A 24,073-nucleotide genomic window follows, 5' to 3' on the forward strand; every position below is an offset into this window, starting at 1 on the left:
ATATATCTACAAATGTTATGTACCATGTTTAATTCCTTTCCGACTATTTCTCTGTGACTAATTTCAAAGCTAATATTCTTTCTCTAATACGTCATTTTTTCAGAAGTTGAACTGAGAGTGCAGCTTCACCTTTTTCTTGCATTGGTTTGAAGATGATGTTTATTATTTTTGATTCATGCTTGATGAGGCTATACGTTTGGTCATGTTTGCATTTTAAAGGATTTGCCATTTGAGGATGGGATTTATCAGGTTTATCTCAAAATCTGTGGCAGTTTTCCCTGCGCATATAAGTTACATGTAACAGTGTTTTACCCCTCTTTAATTCCCATTCCACCTGCTTTGAGAAGTTTGGAAGGAATATTGTGTATACACAGGGCTCTGTTTTTTTTTTTTTTTTTTTTTTTTTTTTTTTCAAAGCTAGTTAGAATCTCTCTTGTAAGATCAATTCATCAGTACAGTCTGCATTACTTTGCAATAGTTTTTCTCAATGTACAGGTTCTCTATCTCCTGTGTACATCTTTGTACAGTTTCATCATCATTCAGTATAATGCCACTTTCATGTGTAACTGCTCTGCCTCTGTTTATTTTGTCTTTAAAAACATTACAAATTATATGTCCCATAAGTTTTCATTTTTCATGTTATTTTCCACTGTCAGGCAGACATCCTCAACATATTTTTGTGTTTTTTCCTTGCTTCTCTGTTACCTCAGCTTTTTGTGCTTTTGTACTTCTGTTGCTATTTCTCTCTTTTTCGTTTTTGAGCTCTTTGGTTTCTGTCTTTGTTCCATAATGTTCAAACATTCAGAAGTAGTAGGTTCTTTTTGTTTCTTTTTCTTGCCTACTATTTCTTGCTGTTGCTAAGTTACCTGTTTTTCTTGACCTGTTGCTTCCTCGGGTGTCATTAGAGTCTCCTGCATGTGTTATCTTGTCCATTTGCTGTTGATATGGTTCCACTGTGTGTTTGTTAAATCCCATTTATATATGCTATTCTTATTTTTTTTTTAAATTTAGACCAGATTTTCATCATTACCAGTACGTGGTCACTTCCCAAGTCACATCCTGGTTAGGATCTACTAGAGTCAAATTGTTTTTAGAATATCTATTTAACAATCATGAAGTCAATTTGGTATCTCTAGATATTTTTCAGGTGTCTGTCGGTGTTGGCTAAAAAAGGTGTCCTGGATGCATAGGTTATGTTTTTGGAAAAATTATGTTTGTCTCCCCTTTCATTCCCTGACCCCAGTGAAAATTTTGCAACCACCTTTCCTTCCTCTCCATTTCTATCTACAGTATTCATATCACTCGGCTAGATAAAGCTTTCATCTCCCTTAGTCTGCTAATTCACCATATATCATATTAATTTCTCCTTCTTCTTGTACTGTTGTTGACATTTGTATCTTGATTATAACTGCATAATGCTGTAAAGTCATAGCTGTTTGCTGTTTGATCTCAGCAGCTTTCCTGCAAGTACTTTTCGTCTCTAGTTTATGTTATTCAGATATGCTGATGGGGTAATGAATCTGAACATTATCTTAAAACTACTATAATTTTTCTTCTTTCTTAAATTTTTCTTCATTTTGTAAAATCTTTTCCTATTCTGTCTTTTTTAATTTGCACTTCTTTTCTCTTCATGAGCCTTGTTTTAGCCTTATTTTAGTTCCTCTTACAATTATTGTTGACCTTTTGCACATGTCATGTTTGCAAATTGTTGAGCATTTCAATCAGTTTGCCCATGTACCCATTACTGGGAGCTTGAATGACATCTCTTTCCCTTTGGTACCTTTTCATTTCTTTATAGATATACATTTTCTTCTTTCTGCTGGATAGAATAACTCTGTTAGTGAAATCTTTTTGGGTTATCAGCTGAGTCATGATGTCATGTTGTTGCTCGATGAAATCTTTTCAAGTTATCAGCTGAGTCATGGCTTCCTGTTTGTCAACCAATTTGTGGTGTTGCCTTGTCACTCAGCTGATAACCCTAGAAGATTTCATCAATAATTTGTCAAGAAAGCCAACATACCCATGGAAACTTTGGTACTGACAACGTTGCTTTAACCTTGACCCTGTATATGCTTTTACTATTTACATTTCAAATGTAGCAAGGTAGAATAGCTTGACTTGCTATAGCCCCACTTATATATCTTTTTCTGCCCTCTCTCTCTCTCTCTCTCTCTCTCTCTCTCTCTCTCTCTAATGTGAATGTACGAAACCTCAAAACTTTTATCCCTGCTGTGTTTTTCAAAGCTGAAGTGTTCACCATATATTGTATTCACTTATAAAGATATTAAAACTTAAATTTCATGAAAACCAGATGCCAAAATTCAAACCCATTCTAATAGTTTGTTTTAGGATTGGCATATCTTATTAGAAAGCCCTAACTCAAAAAAACACCCTTAAACAATGGAAAGTCCAAGATGGAATAACAACAACTGGAATGGATAGATTGCTATGCACCACATAGAGGAGGCATTGAGTTGCAGACACAATGAACAGGCTGCTAAACTTTTAGGTTTTAGGCCAAAAGTCCTTCTTCATAAGCAAAGAACACACACACACACACACACACACACACACACACACACACACAAGGAAAAGTTAACAACAATATTAGGAAAATGATATATTGCTACTCATCATAAAAATGACCTGTTGAGTTGCAGACAGGCACACTGAAAATTATAGCTTTCGGTCAAAGCCTTCAAAGAAAACACACACACATTCACACAAGCAAGCACAGATCATGCACACATGACCGCTTCCATCAGCAGCTCCAAGCAGAATGTGACTGTCACGTGAGTAACAATCTGGAGTGGGTCAGGGAAGGGGGAGTGATAGCAGGGTATGGATGGGCAGCAAACAAAGAGGGTGAAGGAATGTGAAAAGGGAGGTTGTGATAGGATGAAGGTACGGAAACTATTGGGTGGAGGGTGTGGGAGTTACCGTAGGTTGAGCCTGGAAAAATTTTGGAAGCAGAGAATGTGTTGTAAGGATAATTCCCATCTGCACAGTTCAGAAAAGCTGGTGGTAGAGGGGAGGGTCCAGATGGTCCGTGTTGTGAAGCAGGGATTGAAATCAAGCATGTTATGTTCAGATGCATGTTGTGTCACAGGACGGTCTACTCTGCTGTCGGCCACAGTTTGGCAGTGGCCGTTCATCCTGGTGGACAGCTGGTTGGTAGTCATACCAATGTAAAAGACTGTGCAGTGGTTGCAGCAGAGCTGTTGTTAAACTTTTCACCAAAATCTTCAGCCCTCCAGAAGTTTCAGCCCTATTCAAAGACCTCATCATTAGCCCTACACCCTAGTTTAACCATGTTGGACTTATCAAAGACCTACTTTTCTTCTCCTGATCCATGCAATGGAAACACTTCTTTGGCACCAAACCCTCCAACAAAGCCAACATAATTCTAACATTGAACCCTGCCTCTCCCAGTTCATACCAGTGTCCAGCCCAACTCCCCCCCTCCCACCTAACCACCCTCTGGTCATCTTTCAGGAATTCCATACACCCAGCTTGACCTCACTTGGTTTAAAGCAAGGAAGTTAGCATTCTGTGACTTTCCAAATTAGAATATTTTTTTAATATATCTTCTTCTTAAATTTGCTTAAAAGAAAGCCCAAGAGTATGTGTGTGTGTGTGTCAACCAAATTTGAACATATAGAGAGAGACATTTAAAGCAAAACATCAGCCAGGTCTCCAGTACTTTTGGGTTATTAGTTATATTTTTTTAGTTCTCTATTGTTTTAAGAGTTATTTACAAAATACACATTTTCCCAAGGATTGCACCATTTACAAAAACCGAGATGAAATGAAAATATTTTATTTCTTAACACATATGATGTACTTCCTTACTTTACTTTTTTGTGTCAGGATCTGTGAATTTTTTGGCCCAATACAGGGCTAAGTCGAAAGCTTCAGTACAATTTTGGCATATTAGAAGATGTTGCATGTTTTTTATTTCTCCACAGTTGTATTTATTATCATCAGGTTCTAATAGGCTCCATTTTATCAAATTGATTTTTATATGGGCTACACCAATTCTGATACATTTTAGCATTTTTCGTAATTTGCAGTTTAATTCAACACCACTTTATAGATGTTCTAAAATAGGGTATATCTGACTGGGGTATCATCCAAGATGTAATTGAGGAACAGAATTCTTGATTGTAGTCTTTTTAATTTATATTGATTTTCTTTGCATGTGCCAATATAGACCATACAGGACACGTGTACTCAGCTGCAGAAAAGCAAAGTACTAAAGCAGTGGTTCTAAGCACAGTCTGTGCTATGTATGAACTGATCTGTGTGCTCAAGGATAGATTCATTCCAGTTAATGTGCAGCTTTATATTTGATAGGTGTGTGTGCAGGTGAAAAGTGCAAACTTTCATTTTCATGGAATGTGGTTTGAGAGTGTTATCATGGCACTATTTTGACATAGGGTATTCTTCAACATGACCTCTACTTCAACAAACGTTCTTCTTCTACCCAAATCGTCAGCATAGAGAAAATGTCTCGTATTTTTGGGTACTGGCTGATTGTTCATATGTATATTGAACAGGATAGGAGTTAGAACACTTCCATAAGCAAGGCCATTTTTCTGATTCCTCCAGTGCCTTTTTATCCCTTTTAGGGTGATGTAGAATTGTCAGTTTTTCAGCAAGGATTCTATGATTTTTACTAGTTGATGGTCCCTAATACTATGATAGATTTTGAGTAATAGTTTTCGGTGGTTTATTGTATCGCAGGTGGCAGGCACTTAGATCAACCAGAGTCCAGCCCATTATTAATTTATTTTAATAATCCTCAATATGCTCTGTGAGTGCCAGAATCTGGCCAGTACAATATTTACCTGGCCTGAAGCCAACTTGCTGCAAGGTTAACTTTGAATCAATGTAGTTATTGATTCAATTCATACAGTCTGAAGAGGTGGCACAGGAAGGATATGGGCTGACAGTTGCTACGTGAGACAGGCTTTTTTTCCTGGTTTCATGAGTGTTATTACTTTGGACTTCCTCCACAGTTTAGGAATTTTAAAGGTTTTGTGCAGTGGTTAAATAGGCTTAACACCCAATTTTTGGCATTCGATTCGGTCTGAGATACTTTACCTGTTCCACGCCCCCCCCCCCCCCCCCCCCCCCCCCACACACACACAAAAATCATCAACACCATCCGCCTTTGTGTTTTTCATAGTATTTATACTCTCATTGAGTTTGCTCATTGTGAAAGGAGAGAAGAAGTTGTGGATTTCTGTGTGGATATCACATTTAACTTGCTTTAATCATATTTTTTGTTGGGCTTGCCATTCGGTAGTAGTTGGTGTGCAATTTCATTGGGTGTTACTCTAGCCATTTCTTTTGGGTCCCCATCGAGCTTTCTGATGAGACTCCATGCAGTTTTGCTGCTATGCAACATGTCCATTTTCTCCAACATTTCGACCCATTTCTTTCATCTCATTTCACTTAGTGCTTTTGTGAGAATTGTGCACAAGCTATTGTCTCATCACTGAAAAGATCGTTTGAGTACAACTCTTCAAAATTCACTAATATGTTTTTGTTACCTTCAGAGAGTCCTGGTATGAAGTTGTGTCTCCAATCTTTTGGAATCTGCTTTTTTGACACTTTATGGAGAATTTGTAAAAAAAAAATGTAGTTTTCAGGAATGGATTTGTCTTGTAAATTTCTTTGTCTAATTCCCTGAAGAAATCCATCCATATGGCTTTTGTGAAAGTGAACCCTCTTTGAAAGGATGTGTTAGCAGACTTGTCTGCCGAGAAGACCTGAATTGCAGTGGGACTATGTTGAGTTCTTGGAAGTGCTTCATATACATTTTTAGCAAATTAGTTTTGGATATTACTGCTAACAAAGCAGTTGTCAGGGTTTGAAGCCTCATTTCCAAATTTTGTTCATGAAGGAGTAGGGCAGCTTTGAGTCATGTAGGAGAAAGAAGTTATTCACTTCCATTCATTCTTCTAGCAACTGGCCATTGCCATCAGATTTGTTGTATCTCCAGTTTCTCCTATGGCAGTTGAAAGTTGAAGTCATCTTTGATAAACTGTTTCTTTTGGCTTTTGAAGTCGTCTGGCATGATAAGCTTAAGGTTTTCATCTGGTGGCTTATATACTGATATTACTGTGAAGGCGTTCACTCAATAGTTAAGATCTCAGTTTCCATTTACTGCTGTTTTCCCTGTGGAAGTTAAGGCCAGGTCAGGTCTAATGAAAATTGCACTACCATTATTGTGTGGTACCTCTGGCTAAATGCATTGCATTAATTAGGGTCCTGTGTGCTGCTTCATCTCTATGCATTTCCTTTATACACAGTACATCCCATTTATGCATTTGAAATAGCTGCAGAATTATGTTTTGTTTGTTCTTTGTTATTCCCTTGACATTCAGGCTAGCAATAGTCAGAGATGGCTCTAAGAAGTGCCTTTTATTTGATTTTCTCTGGTGGTGGAAGGATTGGCAGATGCCCTCACAGACGTCATTTCCACGGAGCATCGACATTTTCTAGTCTTATAGTGACATGCAGCTTTACTGTATCATTAAATGATGATGGCGTCCTCTTGGGTAAAATATTCCGGAGGTAAAACAGTCCCCCATTCGGTTCTCCGGGCGGAGACTACTCAGGAGGACGTTGTTATCAGGAGAAAGAAAACTGGTGTTCTATGGGTCGGAGTGTGGAACGTCAGATCCCTTAATCGGGCAGGTAGGTTAGAAAATTTAAAAAGGGAAATGGATAGGTTAAAGTTAGATATAATGGGAATTAGTGAAATTCGGTGGCAAGAGGAACAAGACTTCTGGTCAGGTGAATACAGGGTTATAAATACAAAATCAAATAGGGGTAATGCAGGAGTATGTTTAATAATGAATAAAAAAATAGGAGTGTGGGTAAGCTACTACAAACAGTATAGTAAACGCCTTATTGTGGCCAAGATAGACACGAAGCCCATGTCTACTACAGTAGTACAAGTTTATATGCCAATGAGCTCTGCAGATGCCGAAGAAATTTAAGAAATGTATGATGAGATAAAAGAAATTATTCAGATAGTGAAGGGAGACGAAAATTTAATAGTCATGGAATTTGATAGTAGGAAAAGTAAGAGAAGGAAATGTCGTAGGTGAATATGGATTGGGGGTAAGAAATGAAAGATGAAGCCATCTGGTAGAATTTTGCACAGAGCATAACTTAATCATAGCTAACACTTGGATCAAGAATCATAAAACAAGGTTGTATACATGGAAGAAGCCTGGAGATACTGACAGGTTTCAGATAGATTATATAGTGGTAAGACAGAGATTTAGGAACCAGGTTTTAAATTGTAAGACATTTCCAGGGGCAGATGTGGACTCTGACCACAATCTATTGGTTATGTACTGTACATTAAAACTGAAGAAACTGCAAAAAGGTGGCAATTTAAGTAGATGGGACCTGGATAAACTGACTAAACCAGAGGTTGTACAGAGTTTCAGGGAGAGCATAAGGGAGCAATTGACAAGAATGGGGGAAAGAAATACAGTAGAATTAGAATGGGTAACTTTGAGGGTTTGGAATAGTGAAGGCAGCAGAGGATCAAATAGGTAAAAATGGAAGAGGATGTAGATGAAGATGAAATGGGAGATATGATACTGCGTGAAGAGTTTGACAGAGCACTGAAAGACCTAACTCAAAACAAGGCCCCGGGAACAGACAACATCCCATTAGAACTAATGACAGCCTTGGGAGAGTCAGGCCTAACAAAACTCTACCATTTTGTGAGCAAGATGTATGAGACAGGCGAAATACCCTCAGACTTCAAGAAGAATATAATAATTCCAATCCCAAAGAAAGCAGGTGTTGACAGATGTGAAAATTACCGAACTATCAGTTTAATAAGTCACGGCTGCAAAATACTAACGCGAATTCTTTACAGATGAATGGAAAAACTGGTAGAAGCCGACCTTGGGGAAGATCAGTTTGGATTCCATAGCAATGTTGGAACATGTGAGGCAATACTGACCCTACGGCTTATCTTAGAAGCTAGATTAAGAAAAGGCAAACCTGCATTTCTTGTATTTGTAGACTTAGGGAAAGCTTTTGACAAAGTTGACTGGAATACTCTCTTTCAAATTCTGAAGGTGGCAGGGGTAAAATACAGGGAGCGAAAGGCTGTTTACAATTTGTACAGAGACCAGATCGCAGTTATAAGAGTCGAGGGACATGAAAGGGAAGCAGTGGTTGGGAATGGAGTGAGACAGGGTTGTAGCCTCTCCCCAATGTTATTCAATCTGTATATTGACCAAACAGTAATGGAAACAAAAGAAAAATTCAGAGTAGGTATTAAAACCCATGGAGAAGAAATAAAAACTTTAAGGTTCGCCGATGACACTGTAATTCTGTCAGAGACAGCAAAGGACTTGGAAGAGCAGTTGAACGGAATGGATAGTGTCTTGAAAGGAGGATATAAGATGAACATCAACAAAAGCAAAATGAGGATAATGGAATGTAGTCAAGTTAACTCGGGTGATGCTGAGGGAATTGGAGGAGGAAATGAGACACTTAAAGTAGTAAAGGAGTTTTGCTATTTGGGGAACAAAATAACTGATGAAGGGTCGAAGTAGAGAGGATATAAAATGTAGACTGGCAGTGGCAAGGAAAACGTTTCTGAAGAAGAGAAATTTGTTAACATCGGGTATAGATTTAAGTGTCAGGAAGTCGTTTCTGAAAGTATTTGTATGGAGTGTCGCCATGTATGGCAGTGTGTGAATCATGGACGATAAATAGTTTGGACAAGAAGAGAATAGAAGTTTTTGAAATGTGGTGCTACAAAAGAATGCTGAAGATTAGATGGGTAGATCACATAACTAATGAGGAGGTATTGAATAGAATTGGGGAGAAGAGGAGTGTGTGGCACAACTTGACTAGAAGAAGGGATCGATTGGTAGGACATGTTCTGAGGCATCAAGGGATCACCAGTTTAGTATTGGAGGGCAGCATGGAGGGAGAACAAGAAATGAATATACTAAACAGATTCAGAAGGATGGAGGCTGCAGTACGTACTGGGAGATGAAGCAGCTTGCACGGGATAGAGTAGCATGGAGAGCTGCATCAAATCAGTCTCAGGACTGAAGACCACAACGACAGTGGCTTCAAGTAAAAATGCATACTTGGAGGCTCCTTCTGTGCTCCTCACATATGATATAGTGGCCTAACATATATTTTTTCCAGAGAAATTCTTGATCATGAATGTCCTATATGATTTGAGATGAAACTGCCAAGCCATGAATGAGTGGCCCCTCTGTCACTCGACACCAGCCCGGACTGGAACCACAGAACCACATCTTTTGTTACGGCTTTGATTATCTATCATCATACCCTGAAATGAGGGACAATGTACCCAAGATCCTTCCCGCCCCTCCTAAAATGGTGTTCTAACCTACACAACATCATTGTCCATCCTTATGCCACTCCCAATCCCAGCCCCTTGCTACAGGGATGATATCCCTTGGAAGTCCCAGGTGCAAGACCTACACAGTCTACCCAAGCAGCATTTCTTAGACCAGTCCTGTCACAGGCTTACACCATCAAAGCCAGGGTTACCTGTGAAAGAAGCCATATTGTATACCAGTTCTGCTGCAACCATTGCACAGCTTTTTATATTCATATGACTACCAACCAGCTGTCCACCAGGATGAATGGCCACTGTAAAACTGTGACCAAGAACAAAGTAGACCACCCTATGACACATGCAGCTGAACATAACATGCTTGATTTCAATGGCTGTGTCACTATCCGAACCATCGGGATCATCCCCTGCACCACCAGCTTTTCTGATCTGTGCAGCTGGGAGTTATTCTTACAACACATTCTCCACTCCCAAAATTATTCCAGCCTCAACCTACAGTAACCTTCTGTCCCCACAGCCTCCACCCAACAGTTCCCACCCCCTTGTCCTATCACCTCCTCATTTTTCATATTCTTTCACCCTCTTTGTGTACCGCCCTCTGCCAAAGCACCTGCCGATCCTTTCCATTACCTGCTGCCACCTCCCCCCTCCCCCCTCCCCTCCCCTCCGCTTTCCACTGACACCCCTCCTCCCATCGCTGCACCTGGCAGTCTCTAGTTCCTGCACACCCCACCAAAAAGTCTCCTTTCTCTGCATCCATATCCTGCTACCACTGTCCCTTCCCCAGCCAACTCCAGACTACTATTCATGTGACAGTAGCTTTGTAGTAGGATATGCCAGTGGCAGTGCTCATGTGTGTGAGGTGTACTTGCTTGTGTGAATGTGCGTGTGTGTTTTGTTTCTGAAGAAGGCTTTGGCTGAAAGCTATAATGTGTTACAGTCTTTTCGTTGTGAATGTCTGCAACCCAACAGGTCATCTTTATGACAAATAACAATCTATCCTTTTCCTGGAACTGTTGCTATTACAATCTGGAGTTTCCATTATTTCAAAAGTTATCTTTATTCAAAAGAGTTGGCTTCAAAGGCTTAAAATGTAATCCTTTCAAAATTTCAGCAGTATTGTTTTGCAGGTGTATTTTTTCACTTTCCACTAAATGTGCAGTTTTTGTGGGACAACAAGTTTGTTTATGAAATATTTCAATTAGAAAATTTGACATTCCTGAAAATTTGTGGTGGGATTTTTAAATCCCAATGCACATTCAACCTTTTGCCTCATAAAATGGAACCTTTATTTATACCTAAAGGGCATTCATCCAACATCTTTGTGTAATGTGAATCTATGTTATGCACTAATTATGTCTTTCTTGTTGATATCTAAAATGTAATAGATTATGTTTTAATATTTTGTAACATCTTTCCCACACTGTCTTTAAGTAGGTGTCCATATCTGGTAATCAATGAGTATGCACACTCCATAATTTTCATTGTCAGCAAGTATGATTATCAAGTCAGTTGGGGTTGAGTATTCAAAAATACATATACCATTTCAGTCGGCACCCACCATTTAGTGTGTAAAATTCTGGTCAGTCTACATATTTGTAAGTGAAGTTGTGCTGTGTACTTCTGTATTGTTGCCTATTTATATAACTTTGCTTATCTGTTCAGTGAAATGTATGTTACATAATCAACAGCTGACTATTATCATGAATGCGAATGTTAATAACATATATGAAAGTGAAAATCTGAGCCCACAATGTGTGAAATTCATTTGAAAACTACTTTAAATTCTTTCTCACTCTGTAAAAGAACACTGATATGAAGAATACTACTAAGGAGGATAAAAGTGGAACAGCAAGGTTATGCAGTCATTTCTGTTTGAATGCTGCTTTTATTTTATGACCTTTAAGTATTTTTCATTGACTGTTCAGTATCTAGTTTTTCCTGTATTACAAGTTACTGCAGATTGTATGTAAATTTTCTTATCCAGAGTCTGCATTTTATTTCAGGATGAAGAGGAAATATTATTCCTGGGATGAGGCTATGAACCTACGAGAAGTTAAGGTTGTAATCTAAATTTCAGTTTTTTTACTTTTTGTAAACAATATAAATTCATGATTAATCAAATCAACTAACAATCACAGAACTTCATATCCATGCATCTAACTTTTTATTTGCTGTAGCTCTAGATCAATAAGTCTGAAGTACGCTAGAGTGCTGTTGCTTTTCAATAATAATTTAGTCATTCATGGATGTATCTGCTGTTCCCAATATACAGTGTTCATGCAGTGTAAGACAGGCTATCATTTTTCATAATTCATTACTAAAATGCTCAGTAACATGTGTATTATTTAAATAAAATACAATTTTTCACCTGGAACCCACAGCCGTATCTACTAATGTGACTTCTGTTTTTTGTGAATGGCTTGTTCTTCGAATTTGTATCTATTATTTATAGAAAAGCCAGCAGATTTGTTTCTCAGATTTAAGACTTCATCTGGCACTTTATTTTCTGATATTTCAATGGTACAAGGGATTGTAACACTGCAAGAAAATCCATGAGAGTAATTTCATTGCAGGGTGAATGACTATTCTATTCTGATAATGCCCTGTTGGTCAGTCTAACATTTGGTAATGAGTAAATGTGATAACAGTTGGACACAAACAAGATTTTCTGGTCACTTTTAATTAAATTTGCACTTACTGTCAGAGTTCAGTGAAATGTATCACTGTGAACTGCAACATGTATGCCAGGGATCAAATTAGAAATGATACCAAACTTGTTGTTTGATTGTGATTTTACATTTATATTTGCTGACTGTTTGTTCATTGTGGTTATTATACAGAGTATATTTGATGTGCAGTTTCAATTATAATTCATTATCTTCTTTCACCCTTTTCTAAATGCCCTAATGCAAAACTTTTGTTGGGTTAAGAGTTTCCGACATATTCTGTGGTGTTTGAACTCAAAATTACAACTTTTCTCGCACATTTATTGAACAATTGGAACAAGTAGTGTGAAATTATACAATACATTACCTCATATTCCATACCACCATCATTGAGCAATATGGGCCTTCACTTTGCTAAAATTGACACAGATTTTTCTTTAATTCACAAGTTTCTAATTATTTGCAACTGTATCTTCTACATTTCAATTAAATGATTTTCTTCCTTTAATGATCAGTCATAAAGGTAGCTGCCTTCCTTTATTTTTGCAGATTTTCCAGGCAACTGTAAAGCTGTGATGCATTTTCTAAATGTCCTATTTTATCTGTAATCAGACATGTAACCTTTTTTTTTTCAAAAATCAACAGAAGCTTTATTTTTATAATGTATGGTTGAAGGCATTGTGATATCTGTCTCAGTTCATTTCCTCTGGTCTGAAGGTCTTATTTGTTTTCACACACACACACACACACACACACACACACACACAAACACACACACACACACACACAGAAAGAATGGGTGGAATGAATCCCAGCATGGAGGACGTGCAGAACTTTGCACATGGAATTAAATATTAACATTGAGGAGAACTGGCAAACACACAGGCAACAGCATCCTGTCTTTCGTGACTGGTAAGGTCTGTGTTAAGCCAGTGAAGATGAAGAAAGATACTTAATCAGAACAAATGAAATTTTTGCATTACTTGCCCTGTCTGTAGAGCGGAAAGGTGTGTTTAAAAACAATTTATTAGAGAGGCATACTTGTACATAGTTGCCAAAAGACAAATAAATATAATATATAATATAATAATAATAATAATAACAATAACAATAACAATAATTCGGATTCTGGGGGACCAGGACATCATGCAGGAAAGAGTTGGAGCTTCCTAAAACTCCTTAAACCAAAGTGAAAGCAATTCATTGGTACACTGAATGTACAGACACTAACTAAAACATGAAAACTCAAGGTACTGACAGATACTTGTGATAGATTTTGGATTTGTATACTTGCAGTACAAGAAACACGTTTTCGTGATTATGATCACTTTTATTCCAGTAGCTATCGAGTCTACAAGGGAAAGCCTGCAATCAAACTGAAAAATAGTAACTAAATTTGTTAGGAACGGCATTCCTCATGCATAAAAGTATCCAGAACTCTGTGACAGACTTTTTGCCACCCTCTGACTGCCTCTCTGTACTCACAGTTAAATGTGCTAATAAGGCATATACACTGGTAGACGTACATACTCTAATCAATAATGATCCTGACAAAAACAAAATGGAGAAGTTCTGGTCATATCTCAAGCGTGTACTCACTGAGATCCCTCAAAACCATGTCAAAGTCCTGATGGAAGATTTCAATGTGCAAATTGGCAGTGAATGTGAACACAGACATATAACTGGGAATTTTTCAGTACACAAAACGATGAACACCAATTGACATTGCTTAATCAACATATGTGGGATAGCCAACCTCCAAATAATGCCCACTCACTTTAAGAAACCACAAAGGAAAATGACTACATGGAAATCTCTAAACAACCACATTGGGGAATATAAAATTGACCATGTAGCAATAACTAGAAAATTTTATCCAGAAATCAAGAATGTGAGGATACGCAAAGGTTTCATGGAGTCTGATCACCCTCTCTCACAAGTCAAAATCCGCTTCATACCTAATCGAAAGAAGTGCTGAAAATCTAAACTGCTGTGCATTGATCCAGAATACCTAAAAGAACATGCAGAGGAGTTTGCACAATCTCTAAATACTGACACAAAAACATGGGAAGAGCTTCTTGGAACCATCCAGCAGTCATCAAGAAAACTCAGTCCACCACCACGGAAAAAATGAAAAACAGGTGGTAGACAACGGACTGTGACAGAGCACTTGAATCACATATTCAAGCCTGGAAGATTTACACAGCCATCAAACACTGGAGAATTGGCAGAACTTTTTGGAAACACAGAAGAAAACATCTAAAACCATCAGACAAATTAAACACACATACCATCACAAACAATTAGAGGAAATTGATAATGATTTTAAAAGAAATAACATGAGAAACTTTTATAGGACATTTAGGGAAGAACTAGCATCTTCAAGCCACCCAATATTTGCTTTCGGCACCCTGATGGAATACTTGAGATGAACACAAAGGCCAACTGTGAAATCCTGAAACAACATTTTGAGAAGTTACACAACTGCGAACCACCTGCAGACAAACTTGACTTCCGTGTTGCGACCCCAAACGAGGATTCAACTCCACCTATGCATGAGGAAATACAAAACATTGTATTACACCTGAAAAACAACAGCACCAGGGGAAGATTGTGTAATTGCCGAAATGCTCAAGATTGGAGGTGAACTCTTGATTGACAGACTAAAAACTGTCATTGAAAATATATGGGTAAGTGGAGTCATACTAGCAGATTGCAAAATGCTTTGATTCACCCTCTACACAAAAAGGGCAACAAGTCTGATCCCAACAACTATCGAAGCATTTCACTCCTACCAGCCACTTACAAAGTGCTCTCATACTCTTCTCAACAGATTAGAACAACAGATAGAACATATGATCAGTGAATATCAGGCAGGCTTCCGCCCACATCGATCCTGCGCAGAACAGATCTTGAACCTGAGGATGATACTGCAACACCGTCAGCGAACCGCACAGTAGTCAGCTTCGTAGGTTTCAAGAAAGCATACAACTCGATTCATTGCACCAGTTTGTTCAATACAATTCGTGAATATGGTGTAGATAACAAAACTACTTCATTAATTGAGCAGAATTTAACAGACACAACCTCAAAAGTAAAATTCATGGAAGAAATTTCTGAACCTTTCCAAATTAGGACAGGAGTGAGACTGGGTGATGGGTTGCCCACACTCCTCTTTAACTTGGAACTGGACAAGATTATCAAAATGTGGGAGAAAGAAATACCTGGAATAAATATGGGAACAAAGGACAAACGAATCAACATAAAATACCTTGCTTTTGCTGATGACCTAGCAATAATTACGTGGACTCCTGAGGAAGCCAAATATGCCATCCAGAAACTTCATGATGTTTCCATCAAAACCGGACTCCAAATTTCTTACGAGAAAACACAATTCGAGGACTCCAAAAGTTCAAATCTGAAACCACTTGCAACAAAATATGGTGACATCAAACAAGTTAAGTACTTCAAGTACTTAGGTGAAATGATCAGCAACACTGGTAATGGAAAAAGTAGCTCACAGAACATGAGCAGAAAAATTACGTAAAGCTTATACAATGACCTGGAACACATAAAATAAGAAATCGCTATCCACCTAAGCCAAACTTCTCCACTATCATACAGTAACTCCTCCAGAAACGCTCTACGCAACTGAAACATCCTCATTAACCATCAATATCAAGGACATTGAGAAAATGGAAAGGCAGATACTCAGGAAAATACTTGGACCAAGATTCCATATGGTATCTGGATGTGCAAAAGCTCTGAAGAACTGTACTCAAAGACAGAATGTTTCACGTCAGTTGCACGGAAAAGACGATTGAAATTCTACAGACATTTAACAAGAATTGACGCCTCTAGAATGACCAAGAAAATCTTCACTATCATCAAAGGACCTCGCCAAACAAGGGCATGCTGGCTAACAGAAAACCAAACTGACCTCACGGAACTCTGTATTGACCCACTATAAACCACACGACTGTGTACAGACAGAAAATCAACTCTCATAAGTTCACAACCAAAAACCTGACAGAAAAGAATCTGAAACTGAAAAACGCATGGACACAAGAAAGAAGACAGACCTATAGTGAAACGATGAGGAAGTTTTGGGAAGAAAAAAAGAACAAGAAAGCTAAGAAGACCAGTGCTAATTAATGGTTCCACATGCTCCTTAGAGGGTGAAACAAATAAATAATAACTATAATAATCTGAGGTTCAGAGAACGCAAAGTTCATTGCCAAAAGTAACAAGACTTGTCATGGTCCTAGAAGGCCACAGTGAAATAAATAAATAAATAAATAATAGTAATAATAATAATAATAATAATAATGAGAGCAAAATATATGTATAAATATTACAGAAGCTTAGGATAGTTGTGACGGAATGCAGTGATAAAAATGGTAATACCAAAAATTTAGTATTTTGTTAGAAAGTTATGACCAAGTCTATTTACAATATTTTTATTTTTTTATTTTCTCAAATCATATTTACAAGATATTGTGCACATTGTATCAAACTATAGGATGCTAAATATCTGTTCTTTTATTTTTCAGTCACTGAAGAAACTTTCTCATGCCAATGTTGTTAAACTAAAAGAGGTTATAAGAGAAAATGATACATTATATTTTGTTTTTGAATATATGAAAGAAAACTTATACCAACTAATGAAAGACAGGTAAAAATTGTGTACAATATAATAACTTAGAGGTTAATTTACCCCTTGCTGATCACTGGCAATATCGTAATTTTAAAATCCGTATGTTAAGAATTTCTGAGATATTTGATGATGATTACATTTATGATAATGTTACACCTTACTTGAAAGTTATTATCTACTGCAATAAGTTCTACATGTTCTGCTATTGTGAATGATTAGTATCTTTTCTACAGAATATAATGTTTTCTTTATGTCATCCATAACTTTTTTGCTATCTGTGTGCCAGTTTCTGCAGCTCTCATTCATGTTAGTGTAAAAATATCATACAAAATTTGATTACCCCTCTATTTTATGCCTAAACCCACAATGTATGCATCTAATCTCTTGTAACTGCTTACCTGAAGGTGCATCATTTAAAGCATTGATTTTTTTTTTGCACTAGCATGCTGTTGTGCTGTTTTATGGCTTGACAGTGTGTCATCTGCAAATTAGCCAAAATGAGCATGTTTCTCTGCTCACAAGTAATCATTTTTGTGCTGACTTTTTCTAAGAATAACAGTACTGGGCATTTCGTAAATAAATTTTTGGTTGTATTGAACATCGTTGTTGTGATTTGTAGGATGTAATTTTACACGTTGTTTGTATGTTCCTTTTGCTATTATACTGTTTTATTATACCACTAGTTTTTCAGTGACATTCTTCTCAGACTGTGAACCCAGCTGAGCATTGTACTGTAGCTAGGAATCATATCTCAGTGCCAAAGGCTGGAATGAACATGAAAACACCCCTGAGCTGATACAACCATACAGCTGGGTTTCCATCAGCAAGAATTTCTTACGTGTGCATCCCCCCACCACTGCCCTTACATGCACACTAGTGTTTCCACGTGCTTGAGCTGGAAATGCTACTTATGCGACATTCAATATGGTGACAAGTGAAATTATTCATACGGGAGCTGCACAACTTTTAGCCAAAGAGCTATGAAAATTGGCATCTTAAGGTTGGGTGGGTTGTTTTGTGGTAGGAGACCAGATAGCGAGGTCATCAGTGTCATCGGATTGGGGAAGGATGGGGAAGGAAGTCGGCCGTGCCCTTTGAAAGGAGTCATCCTGGCATGTGCTTAGAGTGATTTAGGGAAATCACAGGAAACCTAAATCAGGATGGCTGGATGCGGGATTGAACTGTCATCCTCCCGAATGTGGGTATCTTAAGGGATCGTTTGGGAACATCAAGTTCATTCATGAGGGAGTTATCTGACGATGACGAAATTTCATTTAAATGAGTAAAATCAATTTTGAAATCTGTACAAAAGTCTAATACAAGTATGTGAGATGCCATGCCAGCTTTCTTTAAATTGCAAGCAATATTGAAGTATCTGGCAACAGGAGTCATTGCAATATACATATTGTATTCTGAAGAGCACTATTTCTAAATTTTTATATGATCTACAATACACTGAAGGTATATGGGAAAGTAAGGTTTTTGTCTCAGCAGTTCAGCTTTGTTTTCATTTTCAGAGTTAGTCAAGGTTCTGACAGGCCACAGGTGCTGTAAATGTGTGTTTGTTTTACTAGTATGGTACTTAATTTTGTAACCCTTCATTGTACTACTGTGCAGAACAGTCATCACTCAATGACAGTGCCAGTATGAACACTGTCATATTTGCATTGGATTTTTGTGAGAAGCATGAGTAGTTTTAAATCTCTAAATCCACAAATAAATTACCATTTCCCTATAAGATTCACACTCAACGACTAAAGTAAAAAGCTGTCATTGTACTGAAATAATGAAAATACCTTAAAAGTACTTGTAGTAACACGAACGTAAGTTGACACTCCTAGTTTTGATATTTTTTAATCCATTTCATCACTTCAAATTATGTCTGCCCCTAGTAGCTGAGTGGTCAGCGTGACAGAGTCACACCTAATGGCCCGGGTTTGATTCCCGTCTGGGTCGGAGATTGCCTCCGCTCAGGGGCTGGGTGTTGTGTTGCCCTTATCATCATCATTTCATCCCCATCGACATGCAGGTCACCGAAGTGGCATCAACTCGTAAGACTTGCACCATGCAAACAGTCTACCTGACAGGAGGCCATAGCCACACAGCATTTCCATTTTTACTTCAAATGATGTGTTACTCTGTAAGTGATCACGGCTGAATGCTAGAATGATACTCCCATTGTGCTGTTTAGGATCCACCTCCTGGCAATTGCTGACGCTCATAGGCAATGGTGGAGGAAGCAACATCATGCGAGAAAGTAGAATGCCTTTCAACCTTTCAACTTTTGTAAGTTACACGTAATTTGGCATGACAACATGCAAATCAGGTGTTTCAACATGTAAGGCTGACTTACAGTAATACTGGTGGGGGGCGATGCCCATCTAAGAAATTCATGCCTGTGGACATCCAGCTTATGTCATATGCACACATTCAGTGCTCTCCTGTCCACTACTCCGTCTTTAATGAAATGGCATTGTGCAGCAAGTGGCAATGACTACTTGTTTCCTCATCTATATCTATACACATACTCCACAAGCTACAGTGCACGACACAGGGTACCACGTACCACTAATAATAATTCCCTTTCCTGTTCTACTTGCAAATAGACTGAGGGAAAAATAACTGTCTAAAAGCCTCTGTATGAGCCCTAATTTCCTGCATCTATCCTTAGTGGCAGTAAAATCATTCTGTAGTTTGCATCAGATGACGGTCCTCTAAATTTCTGCAATAGTCCTGGTGAAACAAGCACTGACTTTCCTCCAGGGATCCTCATTTGAGTTCATGATGCATCTGCATAATACTTGTGTGCTGATTGAACCTACGTGTAAGAAATCTACCATCCTGCCTCTGAAGTGCTTCAATGTCTCCCATTAATTATAGTTCGTGGTGAGTTTAAAGTACCCTAGATATTTTGGCAGAAATACATTTTCAAATCCAGAGGTATGCGTAAAACATCATCTGAAATGCTTCTCTGAAAATTGTTTCGAGCATTTGGTTCATGTGTCCACGTGAATAGTAAATGATTGTGAAAAAATACTTGATCTGTTAACAACAGATAAACCTGAGCTTATAATGGTTGTCTGGTTGGGTTGAGGAGAGGACCAAACAGCGAGGTCATCGGTCCCATCCATTTAGGGAATGACGGGAAAGGAAATTGGCTATGCCCTTTAAAAGGAACCATCCCGGCATTTGCCTGAAACAGTTTAGGGAAATCATGGGAAACCTGAATCAGGATGGCTGGATGCGGGTTCGAACTGTCGTCCTCCTGAATGCAAGTCCAGTGTGCTAACCACTGTGCCACCTCCCTCGATGCTCAAAATGGATACAGGAATTAGTGAACACAGGGTTCTCATAGCGAGATTGAATATTTTAACCTCCAAATCCTCCAAAAATAAATGAAAAGTTTGCCTATTCAGAAAAGTGGATGAAAATTCACGTGATGCCTTCCTGAGAAACAATCTGCAGTCCTTCCAAATTAACAATGTAAGTGTAGATCAGATGTGGCTTGAATTCAGAGAATTAGTATTGACAGAAATTGAGAGATTTATACCAGATAAATTAAAAATAACGGAGCTGATCCCCCATGGTACACAAAATGGGTCAGAACACTGTTGCAGAAACAACAAAAAAAAGCATACCAATTTGAAATGAATGCAAAATCTCCAAGATTGGCGATCTTTTACAGAAGCTCAAAATTTAGGGCGGACTCCAGTGCGAGATGCTTATAACAGTTTCCACAATGAAACTTTGTCTCGTAATCTGGCAGAAAATCCAAAGAGATTCTGGTCATATGTAAAGTATGATAGCGGCAAGATACAGTCAGTGCCTTCTCTGCACAATAGCAGTGGAAATACTACCGACGACATTACTGCCAAAGCAGAGTTACTAAATGCAGCCTTCCGAAACTCCTTCACCAAAGAAAACGAAGTAAATATTCCAGAATTTGAATTAACAAAAGCTGCAAACATGAGTAACTTAGAAGTAGATATCCTCAGAGTAGTGAAGCAGCTTAAATCACTTAATAAAAGCAAGTCTTCCAGTCCAAACTGTGTACCAATGAGGTTCCTTTCAGAGTGTGCTGATGCAATAGGTCCATACTTAACAATCATATACAACTGTTTGCTCAATGAAAGATCTGTACCCAAAGACTGGAAAGTTGCGCAAGTCACACCAATGTTCAAGAAAGTAAATAGGAGTAATCCTCTATGTTATGTATCATTAACCGTGATAAGCAGCAGGATTCTGAAGCATATATTGTGTTTGAACACTATGAATTACCTCAAAGAGAATGGTCTATTGATACACAGTCAACACTGATTTAGAAAACATCAGTCTTGTGAAACACAACTAGCTCATTATACACACACAAGTATTAAGTGCTATTGACAAGGGATTTCAAACTGATTCTGTATTTCTAGATTTTCAGGAGGCTTTTGACACTGTACCGCACAAGTGGCTTGTAGTGAAATTGCATTCTTATAGAATATCATGTCAGTTATGTGACTGGATTCATGATTTTCTGTCAGAGAGGTCACATTTCGTAGTAACTGACAGAAAGTCATTGAGTAAGACAGAAGTGATTTCTGATGTTCCCCAACATAGTGTTAAAGGCCGTTTGCTGTTTCTTATCTATATAAATTATTTAGGAGACAATCTCAGCAGCCGTCTTAGGTTGTTTGCTTATGATGCTGTTATCACCTAGTAAAGTCATCAGAAGATCAAAACAAATTGCAAAACAGTTTCAAAAAGATATTTGTTTGGTGTGAAAATTGGCAATTGACTCTAATTAATGAAAAGTGTGAGGTAATCCACACGAGTCCTAAAAGGAATCCATTAAACTTTGATTACATGATAAATTAGTCAAATCCAAAGGCTGCAAATTCAACTAAATACTTAGGAATCATAATTATGAAAAACTTAAATTGGAAAGAACTCATAGAAAGTGTTGAAGGAAAACAAACCAAAGACTAAGTTATATTGGCAGAACACTTAGAAAATGTAACAGTTCTACTATACTTGTCCATTCTCTTTTGGAGTACTGCTGCGCAGTCTGTGACCCTTACCAGATATCGTTAACAGAGTACATCGTTATTGGGTTTGGGGTGGACATAATTAAAACAAAGGCATTTTTGTTGCGGCAGAATCTTCTCACAAAATTTCAATCACCAACTTTCTCCTACAAATGTGAAAACATTTTGTTGATGACAACGTACACAGGGAGAAATGATAATCATAATAAAATAGGGGAAATCAAAGCTCAGAAGGTGGATCAATGAATGCTCTGGCAGGCACTTAAGTGTGCCCTGCATTGTGTCCATGTATGTAGATGTAATCTGATCTGTTTGGGATCCCAAACATGTGAGCAGCACTCAAGAATGGGTTGCACTATCCATTTGCTTTATGGATGAGCTACACTTTCCCAAAATTCTCCCAATAAAATGAAGTCAAGCATTTACTTCCCTACTACCAGCATGACATCTCATTCTATTTCATATTGCTTTGCATCATTAAGCGTAGATATTTAATTGAGGTGACTCTGTCGAGCAGCACCCTACTAATGCTGTATCTGAACGTTACAGTATTGTTTTCCACACTCATCTGCATTAACTTTCATTTTTACGCATTTAGAGCAAGCTGCCATTAATTAACAACTAGAAATTCCATCTAAGTCTTCTTGCATACTCCACAGTCACTCATGATGACACCTTTTTATACACCACGGCATCATCAACAAAGAACCTTATATTTCTGCTTCTCTTGTCCTATACATATATAAATGCCACAGACTAGCTATTTAAAAAATGTTGTTCCCATTGGTCACTGTGTGTTCCCTTCACATACCAGCTTCACATTTCTACATGCCCCCAACTTGCGTTATTTTTTAAGTTTCAGCATTCTTCAGTAAATATGGAATGTAGTCAAATTAATTCATGATTCAGAAGGAATTAGATTAGGAAATGATACCCTAAAAGTAACAGATCAGCTTTGCTATTTGGGCAGCAAAATAAATGACGATGGCCAAAGAAGAGAGGATATAAACTGCTGACTGGGTATGCCACAGAAGCATTTCTGAAAAAAAAAAGGAATTTCGTAATGGTTGATATAAATTTAAGTTATGGGAAGCCTTTGCAGAATGTATTTGCATGGAGTGTAGCCTTGTACAGATGTGAAATAGGACAATGTGTAGTCCAGACAAGATAGACTACAGACTTTTGAAATGTACGCGGACAGGAAAAAATTGTAACACCAAGAAGGAATTGTACAACATAACTGAAAGTAGGTAGGCATGTTTCTACATCAGAAGGATGATGTCTGTTCCAATTTTGCACCAGTCACGTAAGAGTGTCGCTAGTAGCTAGTAGTACCACTATGAGGATGCAGATCAGGCTTGCTTTATATACACTCTGTAACAATTGTGAGTGTTAGTAACATTTATATTGCCTGTAGTGATAGTCAAGAATGCCTTTAAGGCAACAAAAATGCCATTATCAGCACCTCTCTGGGTTTGGATGAGGTCGTGTTCTAGGACTATGAGAGGCTGGATGTTCTGTCTGCGATACTGCAGGAAGACTTGGCAGGAATGTAGCTACTCTACACGATTGCTGGCGCGGTGGTAGTGAGAACGTACGGTCACTAGAAGACCAGGCTCTGGACGGCCATGTGGCACTACCAGTAGTGAAGACCATCTTGTTGGTGTACGGGTTTGGCACATCATACTGCATCTGCAGCAGAAATTTGAGCAGCAGTTGGCACTACAGGACAGAGAATATCATTACAAATTGGTTACTTCAAGGACAGCACTGAGCCAGATGCACTGTAGCGTGCATTCCACTGACCCCAAACCACCGGCATTTGCGACTTCAGTGGTGTCAAGTGAGAGCTCATTGGAGGGCAGGGTGAAGGTCTGCGGTGTTTTCTGATGGAAGCTTGTTCTGCCTCAGTGCCAGTGATGGCCGTGTTTTGCTTCGAAAGAGGCCTCTTGAGGACCTGCAACCAACCTGTCTGCATGCTAGGTACACTGGACCTGGAGTTGCAGTCTGGGGTGCAATTTTGCATGACAGCAGGAGCACTCCCATGTTATCCCACAGCCCCGAAATGCAAATTTGTCGACCTGTTGTGCTGCCATTCACGAACAGCATTCCAGCATGTTTTCCAACAGGATAACACTCACTCAAATACCACTATTCTAACCCAACAGCTCTACAGAGTGTTGATGTGTTGTCTTGACATGCTCAGTCATCAGATCTGTCTCCAATTGAGCACATGTGGGACATCATTGGATGACTACTCCAGCATCACTCACAAATAGCATTAACCATCCCTTTATTGACTGCCCAAGTGCAACAGGCATGGAACTCCATC

The 24,073-nt window shown here is 38.4% G+C and overlaps 1 protein-coding gene across 7 annotated transcripts in view; it reads left to right on the forward strand.

Annotated features, from left to right (window-relative positions):
- The window catches only part of LOC126174784 (serine/threonine-protein kinase dyf-5), a 255,876-nt gene that overhangs the window by 59,586 nt on the left and 172,217 nt on the right, over window positions 1-24,073 (forward strand). For all 7 annotated transcript variants that reach the window (XM_049921145.1, XM_049921148.1, XM_049921149.1 and 4 more), the window contains 2 exons: window positions 11,392-11,446; window positions 16,608-16,729. In XM_049921145.1, the coding sequence (XP_049777102.1) occupies window positions 11,392-11,446; window positions 16,608-16,729 (177 nt within the window). The remainder of the gene's footprint in view (window positions 1-11,391; window positions 11,447-16,607; window positions 16,730-24,073) is intronic.

This window comes from Schistocerca cancellata, chromosome 3 (genome assembly GCF_023864275.1).
Source record: "Schistocerca cancellata isolate TAMUIC-IGC-003103 chromosome 3, iqSchCanc2.1, whole genome shotgun sequence".
NCBI lineage: Eukaryota > Metazoa > Arthropoda > Insecta > Orthoptera > Acrididae > Schistocerca > Schistocerca cancellata.